The 22,055-nt window shown below is 39.2% G+C and overlaps 1 protein-coding gene across 1 annotated transcript in view; it reads left to right on the top strand.

The window, feature by feature from the left end:
* Positions 1–1,096: 1,096 nt before the first annotated feature.
* The window catches only part of Sol1, a 359,519-nt gene continuing 338,560 nt past the window's right edge, over positions 1,097–22,055 (top strand). The window contains exon 1 of the mRNA XM_046615171.2: positions 1,097–2,258. Coding sequence (XP_046471127.1) covers positions 2,211–2,258 — 48 coding nt within the window. The 5' untranslated portion in view covers positions 1,097–2,210. The remainder of the gene's footprint in view (positions 2,259–22,055) is intronic.

Raw genomic sequence — 22,055 nt, 5'->3', positions numbered from 1 at the left:
CGAAACGAATAGCAATATCGCGATGTGAGCAGTACAGCTGTACAAGTACGAGTGTTGTGAATGCTTCTGAAAACTGTCGATGCTAGGGCATTACGGGGACGGAAATTATTCAAGCGTGCGAAAGCAAACAGAACAGACGTTTCGGCGGTTGCTGATCGTGCCCGATTGATCCAAAAAACACGTGTCTAATTCAGGAATACTTCAAATCTGATATTAAAATCTGATATTTGCTTCTCGTGATCAGCCCTTAGCTTTTCCCCTCGTTCTCTCTTTTGTCGTACGATCAAACTGCACGCAGGCTGGTTCAATCGGAAGCAAATATATTTTTTGTGAAACACCTAAGAACGAAAACTTGTGTGGACAATCGATCGATTGACACTGGGTGAATAAAGTATGTCATTGAAGCAACAAACTCGCGTATTCGATTCATCGTTTGTCCTCGGGTGAAATTTTGCATAATTCTGGCATGAAATTCGAACGAATGTGCGTAACGCTGTTCGATTTTCACTACTCGAAGTTCACTTTCTCGCCAGGGTGAAAAAATTAATATCGGCGAGAAGGAAACATGGATTTCGCAAGAATTTTTGTCGCGTGAGAAATCATTTCGACACTTTAGTATACAACCCTTATTCCACAACCAATTGCAAAATATTACCCCTGAATCGAGCTGGGTGACGAAGTAACCAAAGGTTAGTTAGAACTATTAAGTTTTTCCCCACGTTTGATTATCACCAAATTTTTTCGCAACACATTCTCGAGACAACAAAGCAATCAAATTTCTATTGGTTTTTTTTTTTTTTTTTCTCGTCTCTCATTATTATAATCAACGCTACCACTCTTACCAGTCAATTTCCTTTTCGACATTTGTTTTTGTTGTTGTCGTGATGGAATGTCACAAGTTCTCGATTAAGATAGTGGAAGGGGAAAGTTGTCTCAGCCCGCTGATTGTGAGACCGACTCAGGTGTGTCTCAACTACGATTTTGCACCCGGCATCTGGATTCGCGGGTTATGAAAGGGCGGAAGTGCGCAAGCGCCGTCGGCACTGGCGGCAAGCTTTTGCCCGAGTTGTTCAGTGACGCGGTGGTTATCGCCGAGAGGACTTGTGCTCGGAGAGTGTCACATCGCGTTCGTCGTACCGACGATACTGACCATGTGTGCTGTGATAATTGACCGTGAAAAATTTTCAACGATCGGAAAGTGGCGATAATAATCGGGCCGATCGTTTTGTGAACATTTGATAAATTTCAGGAGACGAAAACGGTCGTAGTTAAATTAATTAAAGAAAAAAAATAAAAATGGGATTTCTCAGACGCTGATCTTCGGTTAATTAATTTGATCTACTTTTGAAAATCGTTGAAATATTTTACATTTTGTTCGATTTCCTCGCTTCGTGCCAATTATCGAACAACAGCGAGATATTTCTTGTACAAAAGGATAAAGGATTTCAATCGAGTCCGAGTTTGGATTGAGTCGATTCTAAAAGACGATGATGTAACCTTTGAGACACGTTGTGCACACCTGAACTTTGTTATCCAATTTACGGAGGTTCGTTCTTTTCACGAGGGTTGTAAAACCGGGCCAGAGATATACGCTCCGTTATTTTCAATTCGATGTTTCTTCCTTTCTTCTCTTCAAGAGAATTCGAAGCCCCGCGATTCTGATATTTCACGTATAATTGAATTATTATAGCGAACGTAAAAAAGTGGAAAGTAAATAAAAATTATCGTGAAAATAAATAAAATGTAGCTTATATCTTCGAGTGTTTTGTTTGATAATTCAATATTTGTTACCTCGACCAAGTACCGAAGTTTGTCAATATATCAATTCAATCGTCAGATGTACACAATCCGTGACATTGAGAATCCCTGATGCTTGTATCGTCAAAAGAAGAGATTATAATTCGTGCACACAAAGTCTTAACCATGTAAACAATTTCAATGAATGGTACGGGTAATTTTACGGTGTGAAAATCTCACTAATATTAATGCCATTAATGAAAGTGACGATGATAATAATAAAATTAAAAGCGTGATAATTCGTCGCGAGTTTCAAGAATCAAGTTCAAAGAAAGTGAGAAAAGCGACGAACTCGCGAATGGAAAATTTAGGGGAAGATATTAGCTATGGAATGGATTTTAATAAGGTGGTGAATAGAGTGACGACGGTGATTTCAGTGGCAAGATCGTTCATTGGATGTTGGTGGATCTTGGATGTGTCCGGTGGTGGAGCATGAAGGGTGTTACATCTCTATCGTAACGGTAAGAGGATCAAATTGCTTAAGGAGCGTGTCGCGACTCGTTCGCAAGGAGCGTAAGAAGGTGTCGCGGGCTTTTTTGCCCCCAGCTAAACGCCGGGAAAGGCCCATCATTCAAAACTCTGTCGTCACCCTCACCGTGTACCTACTTTTGTGTACTCCCCAAACAGGGACTGAAAAAAGATTGAGGGATTAACGAGACGCGGTTCATACAATCATTCGTCGAATCGTTATCGGCACGTTTCAATTGCATCTAGTCATTTTTGACCCTTGTTAATTTTGCTCGTGGAAAGCTAATGAATGTCAAGAATTTTGTACAACGTTAGAACGATATTCATTAATCTTCACTCAGCAGGCATGATAAATAAACACGTCTTGTGCGATTGAGTGACTTTGAAATCCGAGGTGATATTTGGGCCAGTAAAAATACACAATGAAAATTCCTTTTCGCCTACGTTACGGACGAATAAATAGCCGCCGCATTAATAATTGCCGAAGGCTTATCAGAGCGAAGGCACGTAATGTTCGATGTTTTATTACAACTTGTGGACTCGTGGCGCGATACTTTTATACCTGCTAATCGTTTCGCACAGAAAAACAACGCGATATTCATGATACGCGTAGAAAACGTGTCGCGATTTACATCCTAGAATAGCTGCGGTGACCCAGCCAGCTTGGAGCCTTCCTTTACTCACCTACTACTCCAGACTTTACACGTATCGTCAGTTTCATCTTCGCACGTTGTATACAAGCATCGCAATATCACATGTGATATAAGAATTCGGCTCAAATGCTACGCCCTTTGCTCATATTTTCATCTAAAATATTCACCGCAGTGAAACGTAGACTTCCAACTCTGTCCCTTTAAATAAAAATCTTCGAAAGCTATAATCATCTAATTTACGTTTATCTCGTAGGGATTACTAACTTTTTCAATTAAAAATCACCTCGAATAACTCTGTAGGAATGATTTTTAAAATTTTTACTCCGTGAATGAAGTATTCAGGAATGATGGTGGAATGTAAGAAAATTGAGGAAGAAACTTGAATCTCTCTTTTTCGCTCATATCTGAATCATTTCTGTCAGGTATAATTAATGTTTGTCAAATTTGTGATTATATCGACACAGAGCGAAAAGAAATTCTCGATATTCCAATCCACCGAGCGAGTGAGATACAACGACAAATTGTTATGGTAGAATGCCGGAGACGCATTTCTGTACGGCCACCTCGGCTGATTGTGAGATAATTAAAACGAACAAACGAGTTTGGGCAGTGGTAGGCGATAAAAATGGTTGGTCGTTATGGGAAGTACTAGCGCTTAAATTTGAATCAGGGAATTAGGAGTAATTAGCTGGCGCAATTAAACTTAACAGACCCAGGATGATTAGCCACGAAGAACAAAAACCTGAGCTTTTGACCTCGTGCCCTGATCCGTTTCGTAAATAAACTTTGCTCCATTGCTCTTAAATCTGTTGTACACAAACTCACCCGCTGCCGAATATTAGGGCGTCCATGATCTCCGAGTTATCGGAGTGAAAGCAACCGACCTCGGTTTAAGGGGAGGGAAAATAACTGATTTTTATCCTACTAGGAAAGCTCATCGCCTCTCAATCAACCCTCGTATTCGGCGCATAATATTCAACGACAATTATCGCGCCATCCCATTTTGCGGAGAATCAGAAACCGCGAGGACTCGTTCGCCCGTGTTTATCGTAGCGTTTACCGTGTTTGAGTTGAAGTTTGCGTGCCAACACCGGTACATGCGAACACATGTGCCATTATACTGCAGGGGACGCGGCCTTGCTCATTATTTTAGCTCAGTTTCTCGGCAGCAATTAGCGTCAACGAGAACACCCGGACGGTTTTAAATCGGCGATGATAATTTGAGAATCGCGCGAAGACCAAGGGAGAAACGTGTTGAACCGGAATCTCGTGTCAAGATCATTTAATTTCTCGAAAAAATATGCATCCACATTAATTTGCTAATTAGTCTCGATTATCGTATCGAAGTTAGTAACGTTGCCGTAACGTTTCGTGCCAAGGAATCACCGCTGTTTCGTAATAAAACAAAACCCACTCGCAATCAGAAATCTTAGTTCGTTGAAAAACCTTGTAGAAATTAAGCTAGCGGTGATTTTTTCCCCAATTTTTCGTTACGATAACTTTACTAACTTCGACCTCGTTCCCGAAATTACGACACAGGTTTGAAATCCGAACGAATTATCACCCCTCTTTGAAAAATACTTCTCGTTTATCAGAATGAGACTCCTTTTTTTGCAGGGGACCTTGAAGGACTTTTTGATCCTCGACATTCGTACCTTCGCGCTTAGATATGCAGCCGCTGTGGCCAGCGACACGTCACACTTCCGTGTATGCATTTCAGTGCAAATATACGCGAAGCAAAAAGCTGCACGCGAGGTTGAAACGTGTCTGAAATTCTCAGCGCTCTATATTCCGCGCATATACTCGACGTATACCTCACGCGATACGTACCTTATACTCCTTATAAACGACGCGGCTTCGGGGCACCAGATGCGGAGATACACGGATGTTCCTAATTCAAACTCAACCTCTCGCGCAAGTTCAGTGATAGCGGACCCAACCAGCCAGACTATGAGTAGCTGCACCCCGTACGACTACGAATATTTTACCTATCCGCACTCAACTTTCCGGAACTTGAACTTGTAACACTCGCTCTGCCTTGTGGGTCTTTTTACTCGCTACGGAGGTTCGAGCTCAGAACTGCGAGGTTCGTTCGAACGTCTAACTTAATTTGAGTAGTCGAGAAAATTGCCTCAATTTTTTTCCGAAAAGATAAGAAGAATGGATTTCGGCGGCTCGAATCTGTTTGATATTTTTTCGACTCAACTGATTGCGCACGACACTTGGATTCTTGGATTTATTTCTCGATAGCAAAAGTTTTCTCCAACTTTCACTGTAAAGTATCGAGAAAAATAAAAAAAAAATTCTAAGAAAATTGAATTTTGTTTGTCTTTTCGTGTATCTCGAAGTATAACTGTTATTAGTGTAACGGTTACATCAATTTTCGAATAATTTCTAAATCGAAAAATTGCAAAGGGTAGTATTCGCCAGATAATTATCCGTCTGTACTCCAATAATATCGCTGAAAAGTTTAAGGGATTTCTAAAGCACAGTAACCTGCCGGCACGCTGGAATTCGAAGTATCGTTTGCATTCCGATGATGTTGTTTTTCGGACTACAACTGTAGATTATCTCCCTGGTTCTTGGGAGGTGGAAGGTCAGGAATTACTCGCAAGCGAAATGAGATTTCTCAACTTACCGAGAGTAAACCTACGCACCGATCGACGAGGTTCTTAGGGCATACTTGTTCGATGTTGAGGCATCTCAGCAATTTCCAGACGCTCCCACGTGCCGTATATTCAATTCAATGTAATTGGTTGGCTCGCGGCAATTAGCGCGGTGATTCCCGGGAATTCCCCCGCCTTCGTCCCTGCTTCATAAATGGCTATAATATACCCGCACTTATTTGTACCCTCAACACCGTCGTCGTCACCTCAGGAGAGCACTTAGCTTCTCACTCAAACATAACGTCTCGTCATTCGCTTGATACGTTATGTCCTCTCGCACACTCTTTTACACGACGCCTTTCTCGCGTTTCCTCCAGTCGATTAGCAACCTTTTCCCATCGAGATATCCGCCTTTATTTTCCGCCCGTCAAACTCACCGAAATTCGCCGGCTCCGTAACGTTGTAGTTGAAGTTTCCGAAAGAATGTTGAACTCTAATTAGATCCTGGGACGTGATCAAATATTTCGTTTTCAACGGATTCCGAAATTTGTTAGCTAAATCGATGAAAAGTAAAGATGAATTAAGGGGGGTGGGGGTGCAGCTTGGACGGTCTAAGATCATACCTATTTTTGGAATTTAAAAAAATAAAAAACGAAGACACCAACAGCAATTTGAGTCTGAGGGCTTTATTAAAAAAAAAAAACGGCAGAATTTTGTCATTGAAATTATCCGGTGGCACATATTCCTCGGTCAATTTTTTTTCCGATCGACTTGAAATTTTTACACAATCTTTAGAACTTGTTTATCGATTCGACCGCATGACTGAATTTTTTAATTTCATTCCCAAAATGATTGTTACATCATTTTTTGGTCGAGAAAATAAAACTTCTTGTTCGTAATCTGTAATAGGATATGACTGCAAATAGATGAATTAAAACGGGTCAAATACAGCGCTAACAAGGCAATTGGTATTGCTTGGAGTTAGGGAGTAAAGTCGCTTTCTTAGAGCCGATAGGACTACAAGTTTCATCTTTCGGTGCTGTTTTCGTATCGACGTTTCGGGTACAGAAATCTGCCACCGTCTTGAGAAGTTGGTGATCCGGTTATCCGCAACTTGACTCGTATTTACGACTTCTTGAGGCGTGATTCGGTGAAACGTGGTGGTAGTATTTTAATCACTGTTTCTCTGATTAAATGATACCCTAAAACTGAAATTGGGTTTATATAAGAAATTGCACACGCGGGTGCTTTTCGATGAAAAAACCGTGGACTCCGTTCCAGGAATGAAACGACGACCAATTCACCTGAGTGACACCCTCGCCCTTTAATCAGTTGCCAATACGTAGCGTCGTGCGAAAAGAGGACTGCAATCTCGTTTGGCAGGAAGTCGTGGCATGCTTTGATGGTTCTAGGATGATACTCTTGGTTCGTTGGAACCTGACCGTCGATAAGCGGGTTTCATCGCTCGGTGGATTCTTCATCGATCGTGAAATTTCCTCGAACACTGCAGAATCAAGACCGGCCTGAACGTCGTGGAAAAATATATACCTACGTTCGAAATTGAAACGTATTAAATACGTACCGCGAGTGACTTGAAATTGATTGAAAAATTGTTGAACCACTAAATAAACGATTCTCGTTGAGACCTTGATCCTTTGATCACGCGCAAGCGAAATCCTTGAGTGTGTTATGAGAATCCGTTAACACGAGTGTTAATTGCGAAATTAACGAGACAAATTTCATCCCCGTCTTGTTCCCACACACGTACATGCTAATAATGCTACAGCTACCAAACGACGCGACGCCGAGTAAAATTAGCATGAGGTACGCGCTGTTCTCCAGCAAATCCTTTCCCAACGTTGACTAGGCACTGTGATAACGAATAACCGACGATTTACAAAGAGTTTCAAATGTTTTACCGTCCCGCGTTTTGAATTTCCTCTCTTTTCCCTTTCAATCTTATAGGCGTGAAAATCAATGGACTCTGCGAATTTCCGGCCGCTTGGAAAAGCGATACCGAAACAGGGTGGTTTTGAGGTCGTTTTTTTTTTTTACCGGCGGATCGCTGTCAATGGGGGAAAAAATTTATACCCACGCGGTTCAATTTCAATTGGCAACTCTGTTTGCCTCTTGTATGTGTGGCGCGTCGAATCCCCCTTTAAGGATACCAACCAACAATGGGTATAGATTCTGATTTATTCGGTGACCCGAATAGAGCAGTCGCCTTGGTGCAGAGAAATTTATCACACAATTGTTGAAAAGGACTTTTTAGAGGTCAAGGTAGTTTTCAAGAGTGGACGGCAGCCTAGCCTTTCTCGGTGACGTCGAGACGGTGTTATTACAGTTGAGAAACTTTTCCGACATTCTTCTTCGGCTTGAAATTTCACATTCTCTTCGGCGCGCTGCAAATTCAATGACATACCTACTTTTCGCGTGCATCTCATGCATCGTGTAACGACTTGACACTTCGCACGTTCGTCTTGTTCGTGTTATACTAGCTGTGAATATTATTTAGCTAATTTTTAACCCTTGCACTTTTGTGTATAATGTTGGTGTCGCAGCGGGGTCGCCGCATACCCCGCATATATCAGAAATCATGTCGTGGAAACGGAAATATCCATTCGGATAGCTGGAAAACATTTATGGGATACTCTTTAACTACGATATTTGAATGCGAATTAGTTATGTTTGGGAAAATGAAATTTTGAATATGCCGGAAAATGGATCGTTCTACTCAAGAAATCATAATTCACTGAATTTTCAATATTATGAGCTGAAAATTGACTGAGTAACTCTCAAGACACAGTTATTGGAATGAAAAAATATGGCGATACTGCGCGATGAGAAAAAGGTATTTATTTGAGCGAGTGTAGTTTAATTTTTGAAAAAAGTATGAATTACCGATTTTTACGATATTTCATTATTTATCTTGGATCAAATCAGATTATTTTGGATGATTTTCATACGGCCATCTTGACCCCGGTGTACAGCGTAAGAATTTATATGAAATAATTTTTCGAACACATGGTCGATACGAGTTTTAATTGAGGTGAATTACTGGAACAATTTTTATTAATTGTTGAACTAATAAACCCGATGGAGGTATGCGACGAAGCGTTCACCTGAAACGAAAACCATACAATTATTGACTTATCAGTTCCGCATTAACAAAGGCTGCGAATTACCGTGCAGTAATTAATAATTGAATGCTCACTATTGTGGTGCAGAGACACAAAGCTATGTTATAGAATATCCGACTGGTTCGCTTTAAACGTGGCTAGAATGTAATAAATCCCCGATAACTGGCGTACAGATGGATTATATGAAATTAGAGAGAAATTGATGCGCTTTCACATCACGTTACTCGCTGCAGTGAGATAATTTTTAAACAATTATCGAGTGATTTGAGCGGTGCTGTTATTTAACTTCGTTGAGTTATAATTGAGAGAATTTTCATGTTTGCCTATCAAGCCTGATAAATCCACCATTTATCCAAGGCTAAAAACCAAAATAAGCGGTAAGATTTTTCGATAGCAACATTTGAGGACAATTATTGATCGCTCGTTTGAACATAACGATTCAACAAATTTGAAGTCGATATTTTCAAGACAAGCTGGAAGTCGAGTGGGTATAGTAGGTACAGTAATCTTTACGCGAAATACAAAATCGGATCTCCAAGCAGATCCTGAAACATCGCTGGTTACAGTAAAATTGTAAAATTGTGTGTAGAATGAAACTAGAGAAAAAAAATTTCGACATTATTCCTCGTCTTATGTCGTAGAGGTATCGTATTATCGAAAGTACAGGGAGAGAAACATTTGAGAAAAATTACCCTGCTGTTACTATAATCGTGATGTAAAAGACACCTAATGCAGTTTTTACCGTGCTGCATAAGAAAAATGCGTCGTCACATTTTAAATTTTGTGCTCCCGAAATACATAGCTTCTAAGCGAGATAGTAATTTTTTTCATAAAAACCCGTAATTTTTGTAACATGCATCAATAAAAAGTGCATTAGGTGTCTTTTACATCACGATTAGTAACAGCAGGGTAATTTTTCTCAGATTTTTCTCTCCGTGTACCGAGATTCAGAAGAACGGTAAAACATCTGGCACAAAGGATACTCACCGGTCTTCAAATAACCTTTCCAAAACGAATAACAAGAAATTGCGAATCAGAATTATCCGAAATTTGGTTTTCTGTCAGGGATGATAAACCGCCAAGTATGTAAGGGAATCCAGTAGACTCGAGTAGGATCTGCATCAAGAACCGAAACAATGACGGTATATTATCACAGTTGTTAAGCTGTTTATAATTTATGGCTAATTTAACGGTTGGCTTACGGTTCGCGTCCCCTTCCATCCCTACGTCGTTGTTGGGTCAGTGCAAAACTGGTTAATCGTTCGTTGATTGATCGCTTTGCACCTTTGCCTCGGCGGCGTTAGATCTACACAGCCAAGAAGACCAGCTTATGGCCGGCTGATCCCCCGGCCAGATAATAAATCATTGTGCAATATGCCGCAAGCGTGACAAAACATCCTCAAATACCTTGACAGCGGTCGCTGATGGAGGTGCGGATCGAATGAACGGTCTGACAACGTAACATTAACATGAGGAAGGGAATAAAAAAATCAAGTGTTAACAAGGGGGTAACAAAAAATTGTGGTAAGTGCTTGACGATGGTTGCAAACATGCGTTTGTATCTTCATCGGATGTGGAGAAAGTTTTGACAAACCGGAAGGAATACTTTGGGTGTAGAATCGACCCGATTATTTAACGACCAATCAAAGTACTTGTTGAAAGGATGAACTTTGAATTTTTCCAGATGTTTTTGACACATGATTTCTTTACGACGACTCATCCAATAAATTGATTTCAACGGTGTTGTGATCTTTCACTTCGATTACATTAAAATTTTATAACAACAATTGATGAGAATGTTGCAATTAAAATCTATCAGACGATTTTTTTACGAACGACTTATCAGAATTTACTGATATCCAGCCATAGAGGATCAGCAAAGTTTGAGATTAACAATAAACTAATATTCGTAATAGTTATGCATGATAATTATACATTACGCTTTATTCTACATATTTTTCAGCACAATTACGTTACATATTTATCCAGTCTATTGAAACATTTGGAAATAAAGAGATAAAGAGAGAGAGAATGAAAGATAAAGGCAAAAAATAAGTACATTCTTGTTAAAATCTGAGTAGTAGATTTTTAAAATTTTTTTCAGAAAATCTGAGAACCGGAACTCATCGAAACAAATGAGTAAAATATCAGTTAAAATATTCAGCGAGGTTGCAAATTTATTATCGCATAAAATTTTCATTCGCAATAATTGACAGAGTAGAACGAATAGATCGATTTACGGGGCTGGTTTTCTTTGAGCAAATCGCAAGCCAAGCAGGAATTTTAATAACCCGGACCAGCTGTTATTGATGAAAGACCGCGTATCGCAATATTCGTGTTTACACGCCCGTGTCATGCATGCATATTATATGTGTCGTGGATAAATTCTGTCATAAATTTTCTCAAGGTAACTATTCCGGTGGATATAAGTAATATATTTGGCATGAGGATCAAGTTAGAAAATATAAAAGGCTTCAGAGGCCGGGGGCGAGGAGGAGGCCTGGCACAATATCCATGCAAAGAGATAAGATCCAGCCTTTGAAAAGCTTTGTACCTAACGTTGCATCGTCTGTGTGTCGGTGCGTTTACATACATACATGTATATATACGTGTATACATATATATGTATGTATATTATACACCAACATTTTTTTGAAAGATTTATCGTTGGCAAGGAAGCTTCGCGCAAAAGGAAAAAGTCGCCGGTTGTTGGTCGGCGGGTATTAGGAGGGCCATGAAAGGTACAACGCATCAGCCACTATTAATAAATCCACCCACCGTGTTGTCTAGACTCCTCGTATAAATGCCTCCTATATCCCCTTACGTGCAACGAGATGTGTATTTATTATTCAACCGCTTAATGTAAGGATGAATATAAAATATCACGGTGCACCGAAGGCACGTAATTCATTCCGCGTATCTGCTCGCTTCTGTATCCGTTGGATCCCCTGCGGCTAGATCCAAGTAGAGAAGCTGATTCTCCGGGGATCCCTAACGCCCTTACAGTCTGGGGATTTATTTCTCGCCTAAATACTTTCCATCTGGATATTCATTTCTCCTTATAATGCATCTCGGAAGCGTAAATTCGATTTACTCGAATATGTTGGATTTGATTCGCATCGAACGGATACATCGTTCCTGCACGAAGTTTTAGAACGAGGTTAAATTCCGAGGATTTTGTTGGCGATGTGCAGTGGAATAAAATGTCAAGTTATTTCACTGTACATTAAAGTCAATCTAGCGAGTTCGTCGAATCAAAATTAATTCAGCATTCTTTGATACTTTTAAATTTCAAAGCTGTATCCAGCTACGTTATGGTTACACCAACTTGACTTTCTCAGGAGTGATTCTGCACGATGAAAAAAGTTTGAAATATGTTTTCGGCAGGCACTTTGTACCATTTTTCAATTTCCCCTTCTAAAAATCATTTATCAAAATAATTAGATTCTTGCAGCATATTAGTGAAAATTGAAAATTTCTTTTGTGTTCTGATCGAATGGAGCGAGGTACTGTTTTTATTTTATTTTTTTTACAATTTTTTCTTTTTTTCACTTTATGCGAAATCCCCTATCGTCGAGACTTAATACTGCAGCTCGGGTTAGATGAAAAACAAATTTAGACGAAGGTAGAGATCAAAGAGAAAAATATCGCTGTTTGTGTACGTATGTTTCTGAATGAGAAAGAAATTGATATGAAATTTGCAACATATAATTCTGCAGAAGTGGAACGACGTTTACACAGCAGACATTTAACTCCCATACAGTACGAGTATTATGAAACAGAAATATTGTGTGTACACTGCAACATATATCTAGAATAAAACTTGGCTTGAAATTCTGACGTAAAACCGTGGAGGATATGAATTCACTGACGTCATTAATTCCTTTCCTGTTTTCATTTTTTCATTACGTTACGTTTTTCTTCCCTCTTCGCAAGCTCAACTCGGAGATACTGCAAATTTTAATTGGTCGCTCTCTCGCTTTATTACTCTTGCATGTTCCTCTGTCTACTTAGTCGGCTATAACGCGATCGTATTGTTCACAGGCTACGCTGTCGCGTGGATCAGATTATGTGTACGTTCAGGCTTGGGGCTATTAATCTGCACGGAAGTGTCTCGAGCTTATCCCTCGACTGAGGAGACGCGCGCCATTTTGAAAGATCGGGAAAATCGACGAGATTTATTGTTGAAGTCTTTGTACAGTTTTCATGCAGGTACCTTGATATTGGCGCAGAATTGATTTTTTTTCGGACTGTGAATCGCTGGTATATCATCGGACTGAAGTTTTTTACATTATTGTAATGATGGATCTTTGGAAAGAGTGGTTATTTTGCCACTTTAAGATTAGTTTGAATTTAGTAAACCGTTGATGCAATATCGAAAATCTCTGATTTGGTAAATTCACCTTCTTCGGTTATTCTAAAGTAGCGAAATAGTAATTTTATGTTTGAACGTTTCGATATTTTAACGTTACCAACTTCGTATTGGAAAACAGAAATGCTCCGAATTCCATACTTGGAACCCTCGGCACGAGCCCGTCACTTTTCTTATGCTCTTAATTAAGAAAAATGTGTTTACCTTTAATACCCGCCTTATCAATATTCATATTTCAATATGAACCAACGACACGTGACGGATCTATCTATATATAATATCAAGTAACAGTTACGCGAGTTAGAAACGCTTCTGAAATTGTAGCTATAGTTTAAGGGAAATTTTTCTGGTCTCAGATACTTTTATGCATATTATATTACATAATATTCCACACGCGCAAGCCTACTCAACGAAGCTGTAATTTTATACGAAAGGGTTGATACATCAGTTCGATCCGACATGACGTAAGGAAACTTACTTGTTTTATAGGCGCATAAACGTAATGCGTAACTCTCGATACGTGTGTCAATCCAAATTTTCCAAAACGCGTTCTACTTCATCAATCGGCAGGAATTGAAAACTTTAATATCGACGAATCAAGGTTTTAATTTCTTCATTTTTTTTGCACGCCGTAACCAACTTGAGTGTAACGATTTTAACTATAGCGGTATACGATCAATTTTTAATAAGCCAGTAGAGATGTATCGGGCTTTGAAGGGGGAGGGAATCCAAGCCTCGCATCACTCTTGCACTGCAAACTTCCAAGTGTAATATATTTACACGATTCATGAAGATAAAAATATTAGCGTTCACCTCAAAGCGGACGTGATAAGATTTTCGAGGCGCGCACATCGTGAGATCAGCTTGCGTCGATCTTGCAGCAAAAAAGAAAAAAAAAAGTAGGCTCTGCTTTACACGGAATAAAAAATTTCTCAGTGAAAAAGTGATCTTCTCAATTTTTCATTTTCCTCAGGTCCACGTCAACGTGCGTTTTTACCTCGATTGTTATCCTAATATTATGCTTTATTGAAACAATCCGAAGTTGATTAACTTTAATTTATTTTTTCGCGGTTTCATTTGCGTTGTGATGAAATCAACTTGGAGAAAAATAAGACCTGAAATAATGATCAAACAGAGAATCCATATTTTCACGACAAATACGAGACTGCAAACAAACATTTCGAACGAATAACTCACGTAACGAACGCCTGTAACGGGGTGATTAATTTTTTTCGTCACTAAAATTTCATTATAATTAGCAATTAGCAAACTGTCTTCAAGAACGCTCAAATGAATTCACGAATTATGTAATATCGCGTTGACTTGTACTTGTAAAAGGTTACGCACAGGCGTGCAATATACGCACGTAAGAATGCCGGGATATGCCCTGGAAATTACTCTTCGCAACGATAATAAGGCGAGTAAATTACTTCGGTTTGAAAATAAATCTTTCAAGACTGGAATTCTTGTATAACTCATTAATTACTAATTAACGCCGGGTCTCCCTACTGTGCAGGTTTCAAGACAACTCGCAAAGTCCCCTCGATCTTGGCCGAGCCTGACGGCGTTTACAGTCGAAAGTAAATGAGGTGCGAAATGCTGAAAGTTTTCAATTTAGAATCAATTCCCTTTCGCACCGGTTACGTGCATAATAATATGTAGGGGAACGTGGGACATGACGGACTCCCAAGCCACTAATTATTTTTTTTTGGCTTTTGACCACCGGGTACAAGTTGTTGAGATCTATGTCGAACAAGTTCGTCATTACATTGCCATAATTTCCAAAATAGAAGAAAAAAAAAATCCGGGGCCTTTTTTTTCTAATTTAAAATTTGCTATTTTCTTTTTGTTCAATGACTCAGCATCCTTTGATTATACCTGTATCGAATGAATCATTGATTGTCTATCAATATGCATGACCAAAAAAATGTATATTCCTCGAGCTAATGGCCTTTGTCTAAAATATAATTTTATTAAAATTTATATATAATAATATCTCAAGTTAAAAAAAAAAAAAAAATTTCTGTATGTATTCGACGTTCCTAGATATTGAAATTTAATAACGAAAATTCCAAAAACATTAAAACTTTCTTTTGGTACATATAGATTTAGTTTGATATAGTGTCATTATATGATCAAATCAGCCATCGTCTACCTCATGATCAAACACGTACTATATTTATCCTCAAAACGATTCTATACCAGAAAGGTTTTTTCCACAGGATTATCAGGTGACTTGTGAGCCCGAAATTCCTGTTCACCTCACGTTTCACGATCGGTTACCGTCAAAGAATTCTGTCGATAATCCGGAATGTGATGAACATTCATACAAATTTTTCACCTAAGAATCTTTACATATGAAATCTCGTACTAAGGAAAAGTAAAACAATAGTCATTTTTCTTTTTTTTCTCCTCTGGCTTGCTTAACGTTGTTTCAATTTATATTTGTGGTAAAAAGAAATTCTCGAAACTCATCAATATATAAGATAATTGAAAAAAAATCACTGCTGGTCAAATTGATCGTAAAACTATTAGGTGACATTTTTTTTCTTCCTTGATTAATTTCGGAAAGGGGTTTCACAAATTGCTAACTCGCACTTATCGTCGTGTTTTGAAATGATGAACATTTTAAAAAATTACCATTTTTAAAATACCCGAAGAAGTTGAATTTACAAAATCCGAGATTGTAGACGTTGTATTGATAGTTGACTAAACTTAAACCATTCTTAAAGTCGCAAAATAACCACTTTTTCCAAAGATCAATCATTACAGTAACATGACAAACTTGAGCCTGCCCGAATACTCGGTAAAAGTAAACATGTTCCGAACCTAGTTTCGATATTAAACGAGAAATGCACACATGCAGCAGCGAGATACATATTGAATGTACGTAATATCAATCAGGCGATAAGCCGAAGGCAGAAACCTCGCGTGGAGGAGCTGCAGCTGTACGTGATGCAGATTCGCAAAGTGTTTTCAAACATGCGATACAACACCGTCATGCACTCCAGGCAGAGCCGGTTAAATGGATGTTTACATGCAGCTGCAGGCAACTGACATCAATAACCCTCCAGAACCACTCCAGAATCTCAAGTCGCAAGTTTTGCGCCCGAAGTCCGGGCTTCCATACAGCCGGGGATCGTGTGCGGATACAGTTCCCGAACAACAAGAATTTCCAATTTTCCTTTGACCAACGCGATAATTGCTTTTTGCTCGGGCGAACCGGTTCCAATGTTGGAACCACGTCGCGACCCACCAGCGTTGAATTCAGTTCCCACGGTTAAATTTGACTACGCTAAAAGTTTAGCCAAACTTTGCTCTTCCCGCGTCGTTTTTTGTTTTTTTCTCCTGCTCCTTTTCACTTCTTCCCTGCTGAGCTGATTTTCATCTCTTCCGTCTGGTCGGTGACAGATGTCGGTTCATTTTATCAAGCAGACTGCTTCCCGATGGTAAAAAATATCTAAACAGAAAATTCCCTTTCGATTTTACGATTTTTAGATTATTTTTCACGTTCCTGTGTGTGGGATGGGGGGGGGGGGGGGGGGGGGGGGGGGGGTTAGGTGGTAGAACTACCACATTTTTTATATCATATTGTCGAAATATTAATTCCACGAGGAATATCGTGCCTGAAAAAGTTTATTGGATTATGTAAATTCGAGCGAAACGGATTCAATTAATGCAAGGGTAATGCTTAATGATACCCAACAACCTTGTCTTAATTGTTCTCGACGTTGATGTTGACAAGGAAAAAGTTGAAGAACACGCTGGTTCCTCTTGAAACGGAATAATTCAAGAGATTCCAAAGATATTTTCAAGTACATTCCAATTTCACTGTATTAAGTATATCCAGATGAAGCATATTCTCATTTATACGAAGCCTCATTTAATACCCGTCAGAGCGGCTAAGCCACTAATTTGAATCGTTTTAACGGTAGGGTAAAAAACGCGAATGCAGAGAGAGAGAGAGAGAGAGAGGGGGGGGGGGGGAGGTGGGCGGCAAAATGATGTTAGAATAAATTAAAAGCAGTGATCTGTATTTCGAAAGGATTATACACTTGAAACGGTATTGTCAATTTCAGGCGACAGCAGCCCCTCTCTTCAGATAACGTCGTTGACTATAAACGAAATGCAAATTTGCAAACCCGCTTTTCGATTGCCCCTTAATTCTCAGGTACTGGTATACGAGGGGGGGGGATTAATTGACGATACGATTCCAAAGCGACGCTGCGGTGTTTCTCTGCACCGGCAAAAAGAAAAAGAGAAGACAACCGACAAGGAAAGTAAAAAACGTCAGACATGTATTTTTTTACAGACTAATTCAATGATTCAAGAGGTAAGGATCATCCCCAAAGTTCACTCCCGGAAAAAACAAAGGATACAAACCCCGAGGGAAAAACACTGCGCATATTATCGTCTGGTCATAATGGACAACGATTTTTTGCGGTGAACTTAAAGGGGCGGGTTCGAAATTCCGAATTTGAAAAGTTCTGAAGCGCCATATTTCAAGTGTTTTGGTGGCGACACTTATAGTTAAGAAATCAAACTTCAGTTTGATATAGTGAATCTGAACTTTCTTTGTTTTAGAGTTTCGATATTTTTACTGGTCCTCTACTGGAATCCTGGTCATTCTGATTTTCAGTTTTTTTCTAATTTTTTTGCCCCGATCCGTTCAGTAAACTACGCTGTGTGAGTATATTTTAATTTTTGGAATTTTACGCTACCCAAAATTTATCTTTCGGAATTTTCTCTACTTTTTCAAAACCTTACTCTATCGTAACTTGAATTTTCACCCTCCAAACGACCGAATTGGCTGGTGAAAAAATACGTGTCCAATACTTTTGATTCGCTACAACATATTGTCACAGAATGTACAAAATCGATGAGGTGCACTCCGGGTATTTTCCTCGTCAGTGAAAATCTGATTTCACAAAATGAAAAATAAATTATACTCGGTTCGGAAAATCGCGACTTACGTCGCGTAGTAAATGCTAGTATCTGATTATTTACGATTTATTTCACACTTGTCGCGCATGTGTACAGAGTCGTTATAAGTATTAGGTAAAGGCACACGTTGAGCACGCGTGGCTATAAGAGCAATGCCCGTACATACGATAATATAATAAACCCTGATGCAGAGTGTTGTAGTTCTAACGTGATTACAATCATGCATAATGCATTAGCCTCGCGTGCTTTTAGTACGGTCGGTAGCAGCAGCGGGGAACGTATCCGTGGGCGGTAAGGATTCTTGGCGTGTGTCTGTGTGTCGGTGATCACGCGTCCTTTTCCTTTCCCGACTAGGCGTGTAATGAAATTCCCATCGAAACTGCTAATAACTTGTCGGCAGTGGTCAATTTTGCGATCAACGCTTTTTTCACTCACGCTGGTCGAATCAACGTGGAATGCGAATCCCGGAAGCAGTTTATTCGCCAATCAACGACGTTGCCTGCGAATGGGATGCTTCAAAATTATAGACAAGGCGATAGAAGTTTCGCGAGCATAAGGATCCGGATATCACGGTCGAAAAAATTGCAGATTCCGATACGCAGTATCAAAGTATTTACTTCGCTTCAATCGTGCTGTACAGTGATTTTAAATTTACGTCAGGGAAGTTGGAATTGATATTAACCGTTCCAACGCGAAACAACTTTTAATATAAATTGACAGACTCACGTGGTTGAATCGGAACAAGCTCAAAGTAGCTTTGAAAACCAATAATTTCATTTTTTAAATATTGACGAGCAGTAGAAAGAAAAAAGCGACCGACTTAACCTAAAGATTCCGACACAAGAGAAATGTGACTAAATTCTCTCTGCCGAATCTTTAAAACAAAAAACTTTTTTCTTTTTTTTGCCCTTGTAAATATGCTCGTCGAGCTGCTTCAGTCGGTTTTTTTTTTTTTTTTTTTTCTTTAATCGTAAAATACAAAATTGTCGAGCAGTTATCAAATTACCTGGATGTTTCAACCTTCGATAAAGACACTCGAATCGAAGCTTGAGAAAATTTTGCAAATATTTCTATCCGTGCTATCAGCTTGAGTGTGAATTTCTGTAATCTTATTCGGTAATATTAACGGGTAATCTTGTATCGCTGCGAACGATTCTCTGGAACAATATTAATTTTACGTTGTAATCTTATCGCGTCTGGTCTCTAAAATGAGATCGTAGTTCGTTGGCTGCAGGTTTGAAAGGGTGCACGAGCAGAGAGGGCGCAGCTCTGAGCTGCTCGTACGTTCGTGGGCACGAAGCTTTTGTCCCAGCTAATTACCCCACACGTACGAACGGCACGTGGTGATGTGTGTATACGTACCTATGTGTTTAGGTATTTACACAACCACAATGACCTTTGCTCTTGATGTTGACCGGTAAGCAGCGTTGTTTGTGCGCCCCAGTCAAGCTGTTCTAACGTTCTGGATTCGTGCAAGCTCATAACAAACTTAACGACGAATAAGCTTCTTTCAATTTCGACGAGAACGAAGGAGAAAAATTCTCGAAGCGTTTTTTTCCCCCCACAGACTGACGTATCGTTCAGATCTTATAAATATTTAGAAGCTGAGGTTATTTTTTATCTCATTTTTAACCAGCAGTCTTAATACATTGTTAATAACAACCGCTCGTCCCGTATAAGACAAAATTCCATTGTATATTGAAGCAAGTTTTTAATAGTCTGATTGATTGAAATGTGATTGAAAAAATTAAATAATACAAAAGTAAAGCGTAATCGACCGAACACGGGTAGAAATAAATCACTCGGTGCTCTGAATAGCTACGCGATGCAAATGAGAGCAAACAGAGCAATCTGGCGGACCAATTATGAGGTGATTAATTTTTCACGCTTACATTGATAATATGACATATTCAGATCTGCACAAATCTATATCTGATCCAAGCACCCGACTCGCTGTAATTATCGATCGGTATAAATGGGGATTGAAAATTCAATGACCGAGTGCTTACTCATTGTCAGTCAGTAATCTTGACATTTTCAACTGCAAGCTGTGAGCGCATACTGTGACTAATATTCTTCACTTATACGATATTGAGAGCTAATTGATCCGTAAAATGTGAGAACTAATTAACCGCAGGATATTCAGTATCGGAATAAATAGTCTGGTAATTACTGTCCTCGAGTTTCGATATACTTTCGAACGAGTTTCTGACTTTCTTTTTTATTACTTTGCGTTTTGAGGAAATTCTGATTTCATCAGAAAATCTCACACAGCTATTCTGCGGATTGTGAATCAGATTGATGACAGACTCAATTCCAAGATGCCACGAAGTAAACTTTCGCTTGTTTCACTCGTAAGGGGACAAAATTGCCAGCGCAAAGTTTCCTAGGAAGCAGCGAATTCTCGACACGTTCGTATCGGGGTAATTGAAGGGAAAAGGTGGCTCCTCAGTTGACATGGAAAGCTTGATATACCGAGTGACGTGTTGAGCAGGGCGTGAATCCCGGACACTGCATAGCAGACAGACGATCACGTGCGTAGACAACCTCATATTCCACGTCGTTTAAACGAAACTAGGAAATTTATCCTCGAAGATACGAATTTCAAAAGAGAACAACGATCACAAAAGTCCTGAATATCTTTGCTCGTAATTATTGATGAAAAGGTCAGGGCGCATCATCTATCTTCGACAACATTAAACCACCCGAAATACTTTTCTAATTAAAAGTGTGAGTCCATTGTTTTTTACAAATATGTAACAAATATTTCAGCTCAATGAAATATGGTGAAAATAGCGTCTCACAATTAGCGTCATCAACTACCGAAATATGTTCGATACCGAGTTAAAACAACACGATTAGTCGTAGCGTCAGAATATTTTCCAACTTCCGGTACGCAGCGCCTTGTACGCCACACGCATGAAAATTTTCAAACTTCAAAGTAATTTCCACTCCGCAAAGCTCGCAACCGGAATTTCGTTTGACTCGCAAGAACACTTTTTAGTGCTTCAGCGTATAATTATTTTTTTCTCTCCCTCTCTCTCTCTCTCCCTTTATAGCCCTTTTTCTCACTATCTTTTTCGTATTCCTAGCTGTAAACTATTTTATTTTCAGACCACCACGTAACGTAAAAGGCTTGATTAATTATGCACTCCGGGTGCATATTTTTGCCTTTGCTATGTGTATATATATATATATACTCGTATATATATATATATGTATACATTTACGCGGAGCATATTCTTACCTAAAACATATAAAATTTCTGCAGTATCTTCATCGTAGTACGAACGTTTTACATGATGTATTTATTGTACACCTATATATACGTGAAACGTTGCCGCGATAATTCGCTACGTTGCATTATAATGCATTCTCATTTTTGTTCCGTGTTATTTTAGGTGTCAAACCGCACGGTATGTACCGAACGAAGGTGAGAAGTATGTTTTGAATAACTGTTGCCATTGTTTCTCTGTGCGAGAATTTATTCGAGTGAATTAACATAATTTGCAAGTTTAACAATATCACCACCATCTCGAGGGCTGCTGACTACGTGAAAGTTATTTATAAGGGCGAGGGCCGTTTCGCATTTCGCGGCACCCTTCATTAGCTGAAAAAAAAATCACATGCAAATTTTAACTAGGTACAAGCGTATCGGCATTCCGTCGATCCGCAAAATAATCATCAATCCGATTAATCGCCTGAAGGGATATCGAAACTGCAAAGTTCATAATTCATTGTAAGGAATCTGATAAGGAGAGTGATTTGCTTTTTTAGAATATTTGCAGGCAGAAAAGTGGGTGAAAAAAAATTCGTCCTTTTTCGGTGAATTTCCATTGGAATTGGAACACTTTTGGCAATTCTTCTTTGAAATCTTCTCTGGTAGTTTCTTCTGTTGTCGGAATAATATCGATCGGTAATACATTATTCGTCACAATATCCAAGTTTTTTTTTTGTTTTCTTTTAGCATGAAATAATCCAATTTGCCAAATAATCAGGTACCTTGCATCGCGCACAGCCGTCCCGTAATTGACATCGAATATCCACGTATCGATTACGTCGTCAACAGAGAGCC

The sequence above is a fragment of the Neodiprion pinetum genome, chromosome 1, assembly GCF_021155775.2.
Source record: "Neodiprion pinetum isolate iyNeoPine1 chromosome 1, iyNeoPine1.2, whole genome shotgun sequence".
Lineage (NCBI taxonomy): Eukaryota > Metazoa > Arthropoda > Insecta > Hymenoptera > Diprionidae > Neodiprion > Neodiprion pinetum.
The sequence above is the reverse complement of the archived record's forward strand: the minus strand, read 5'-3'. Positions and strand labels throughout refer to the sequence as shown.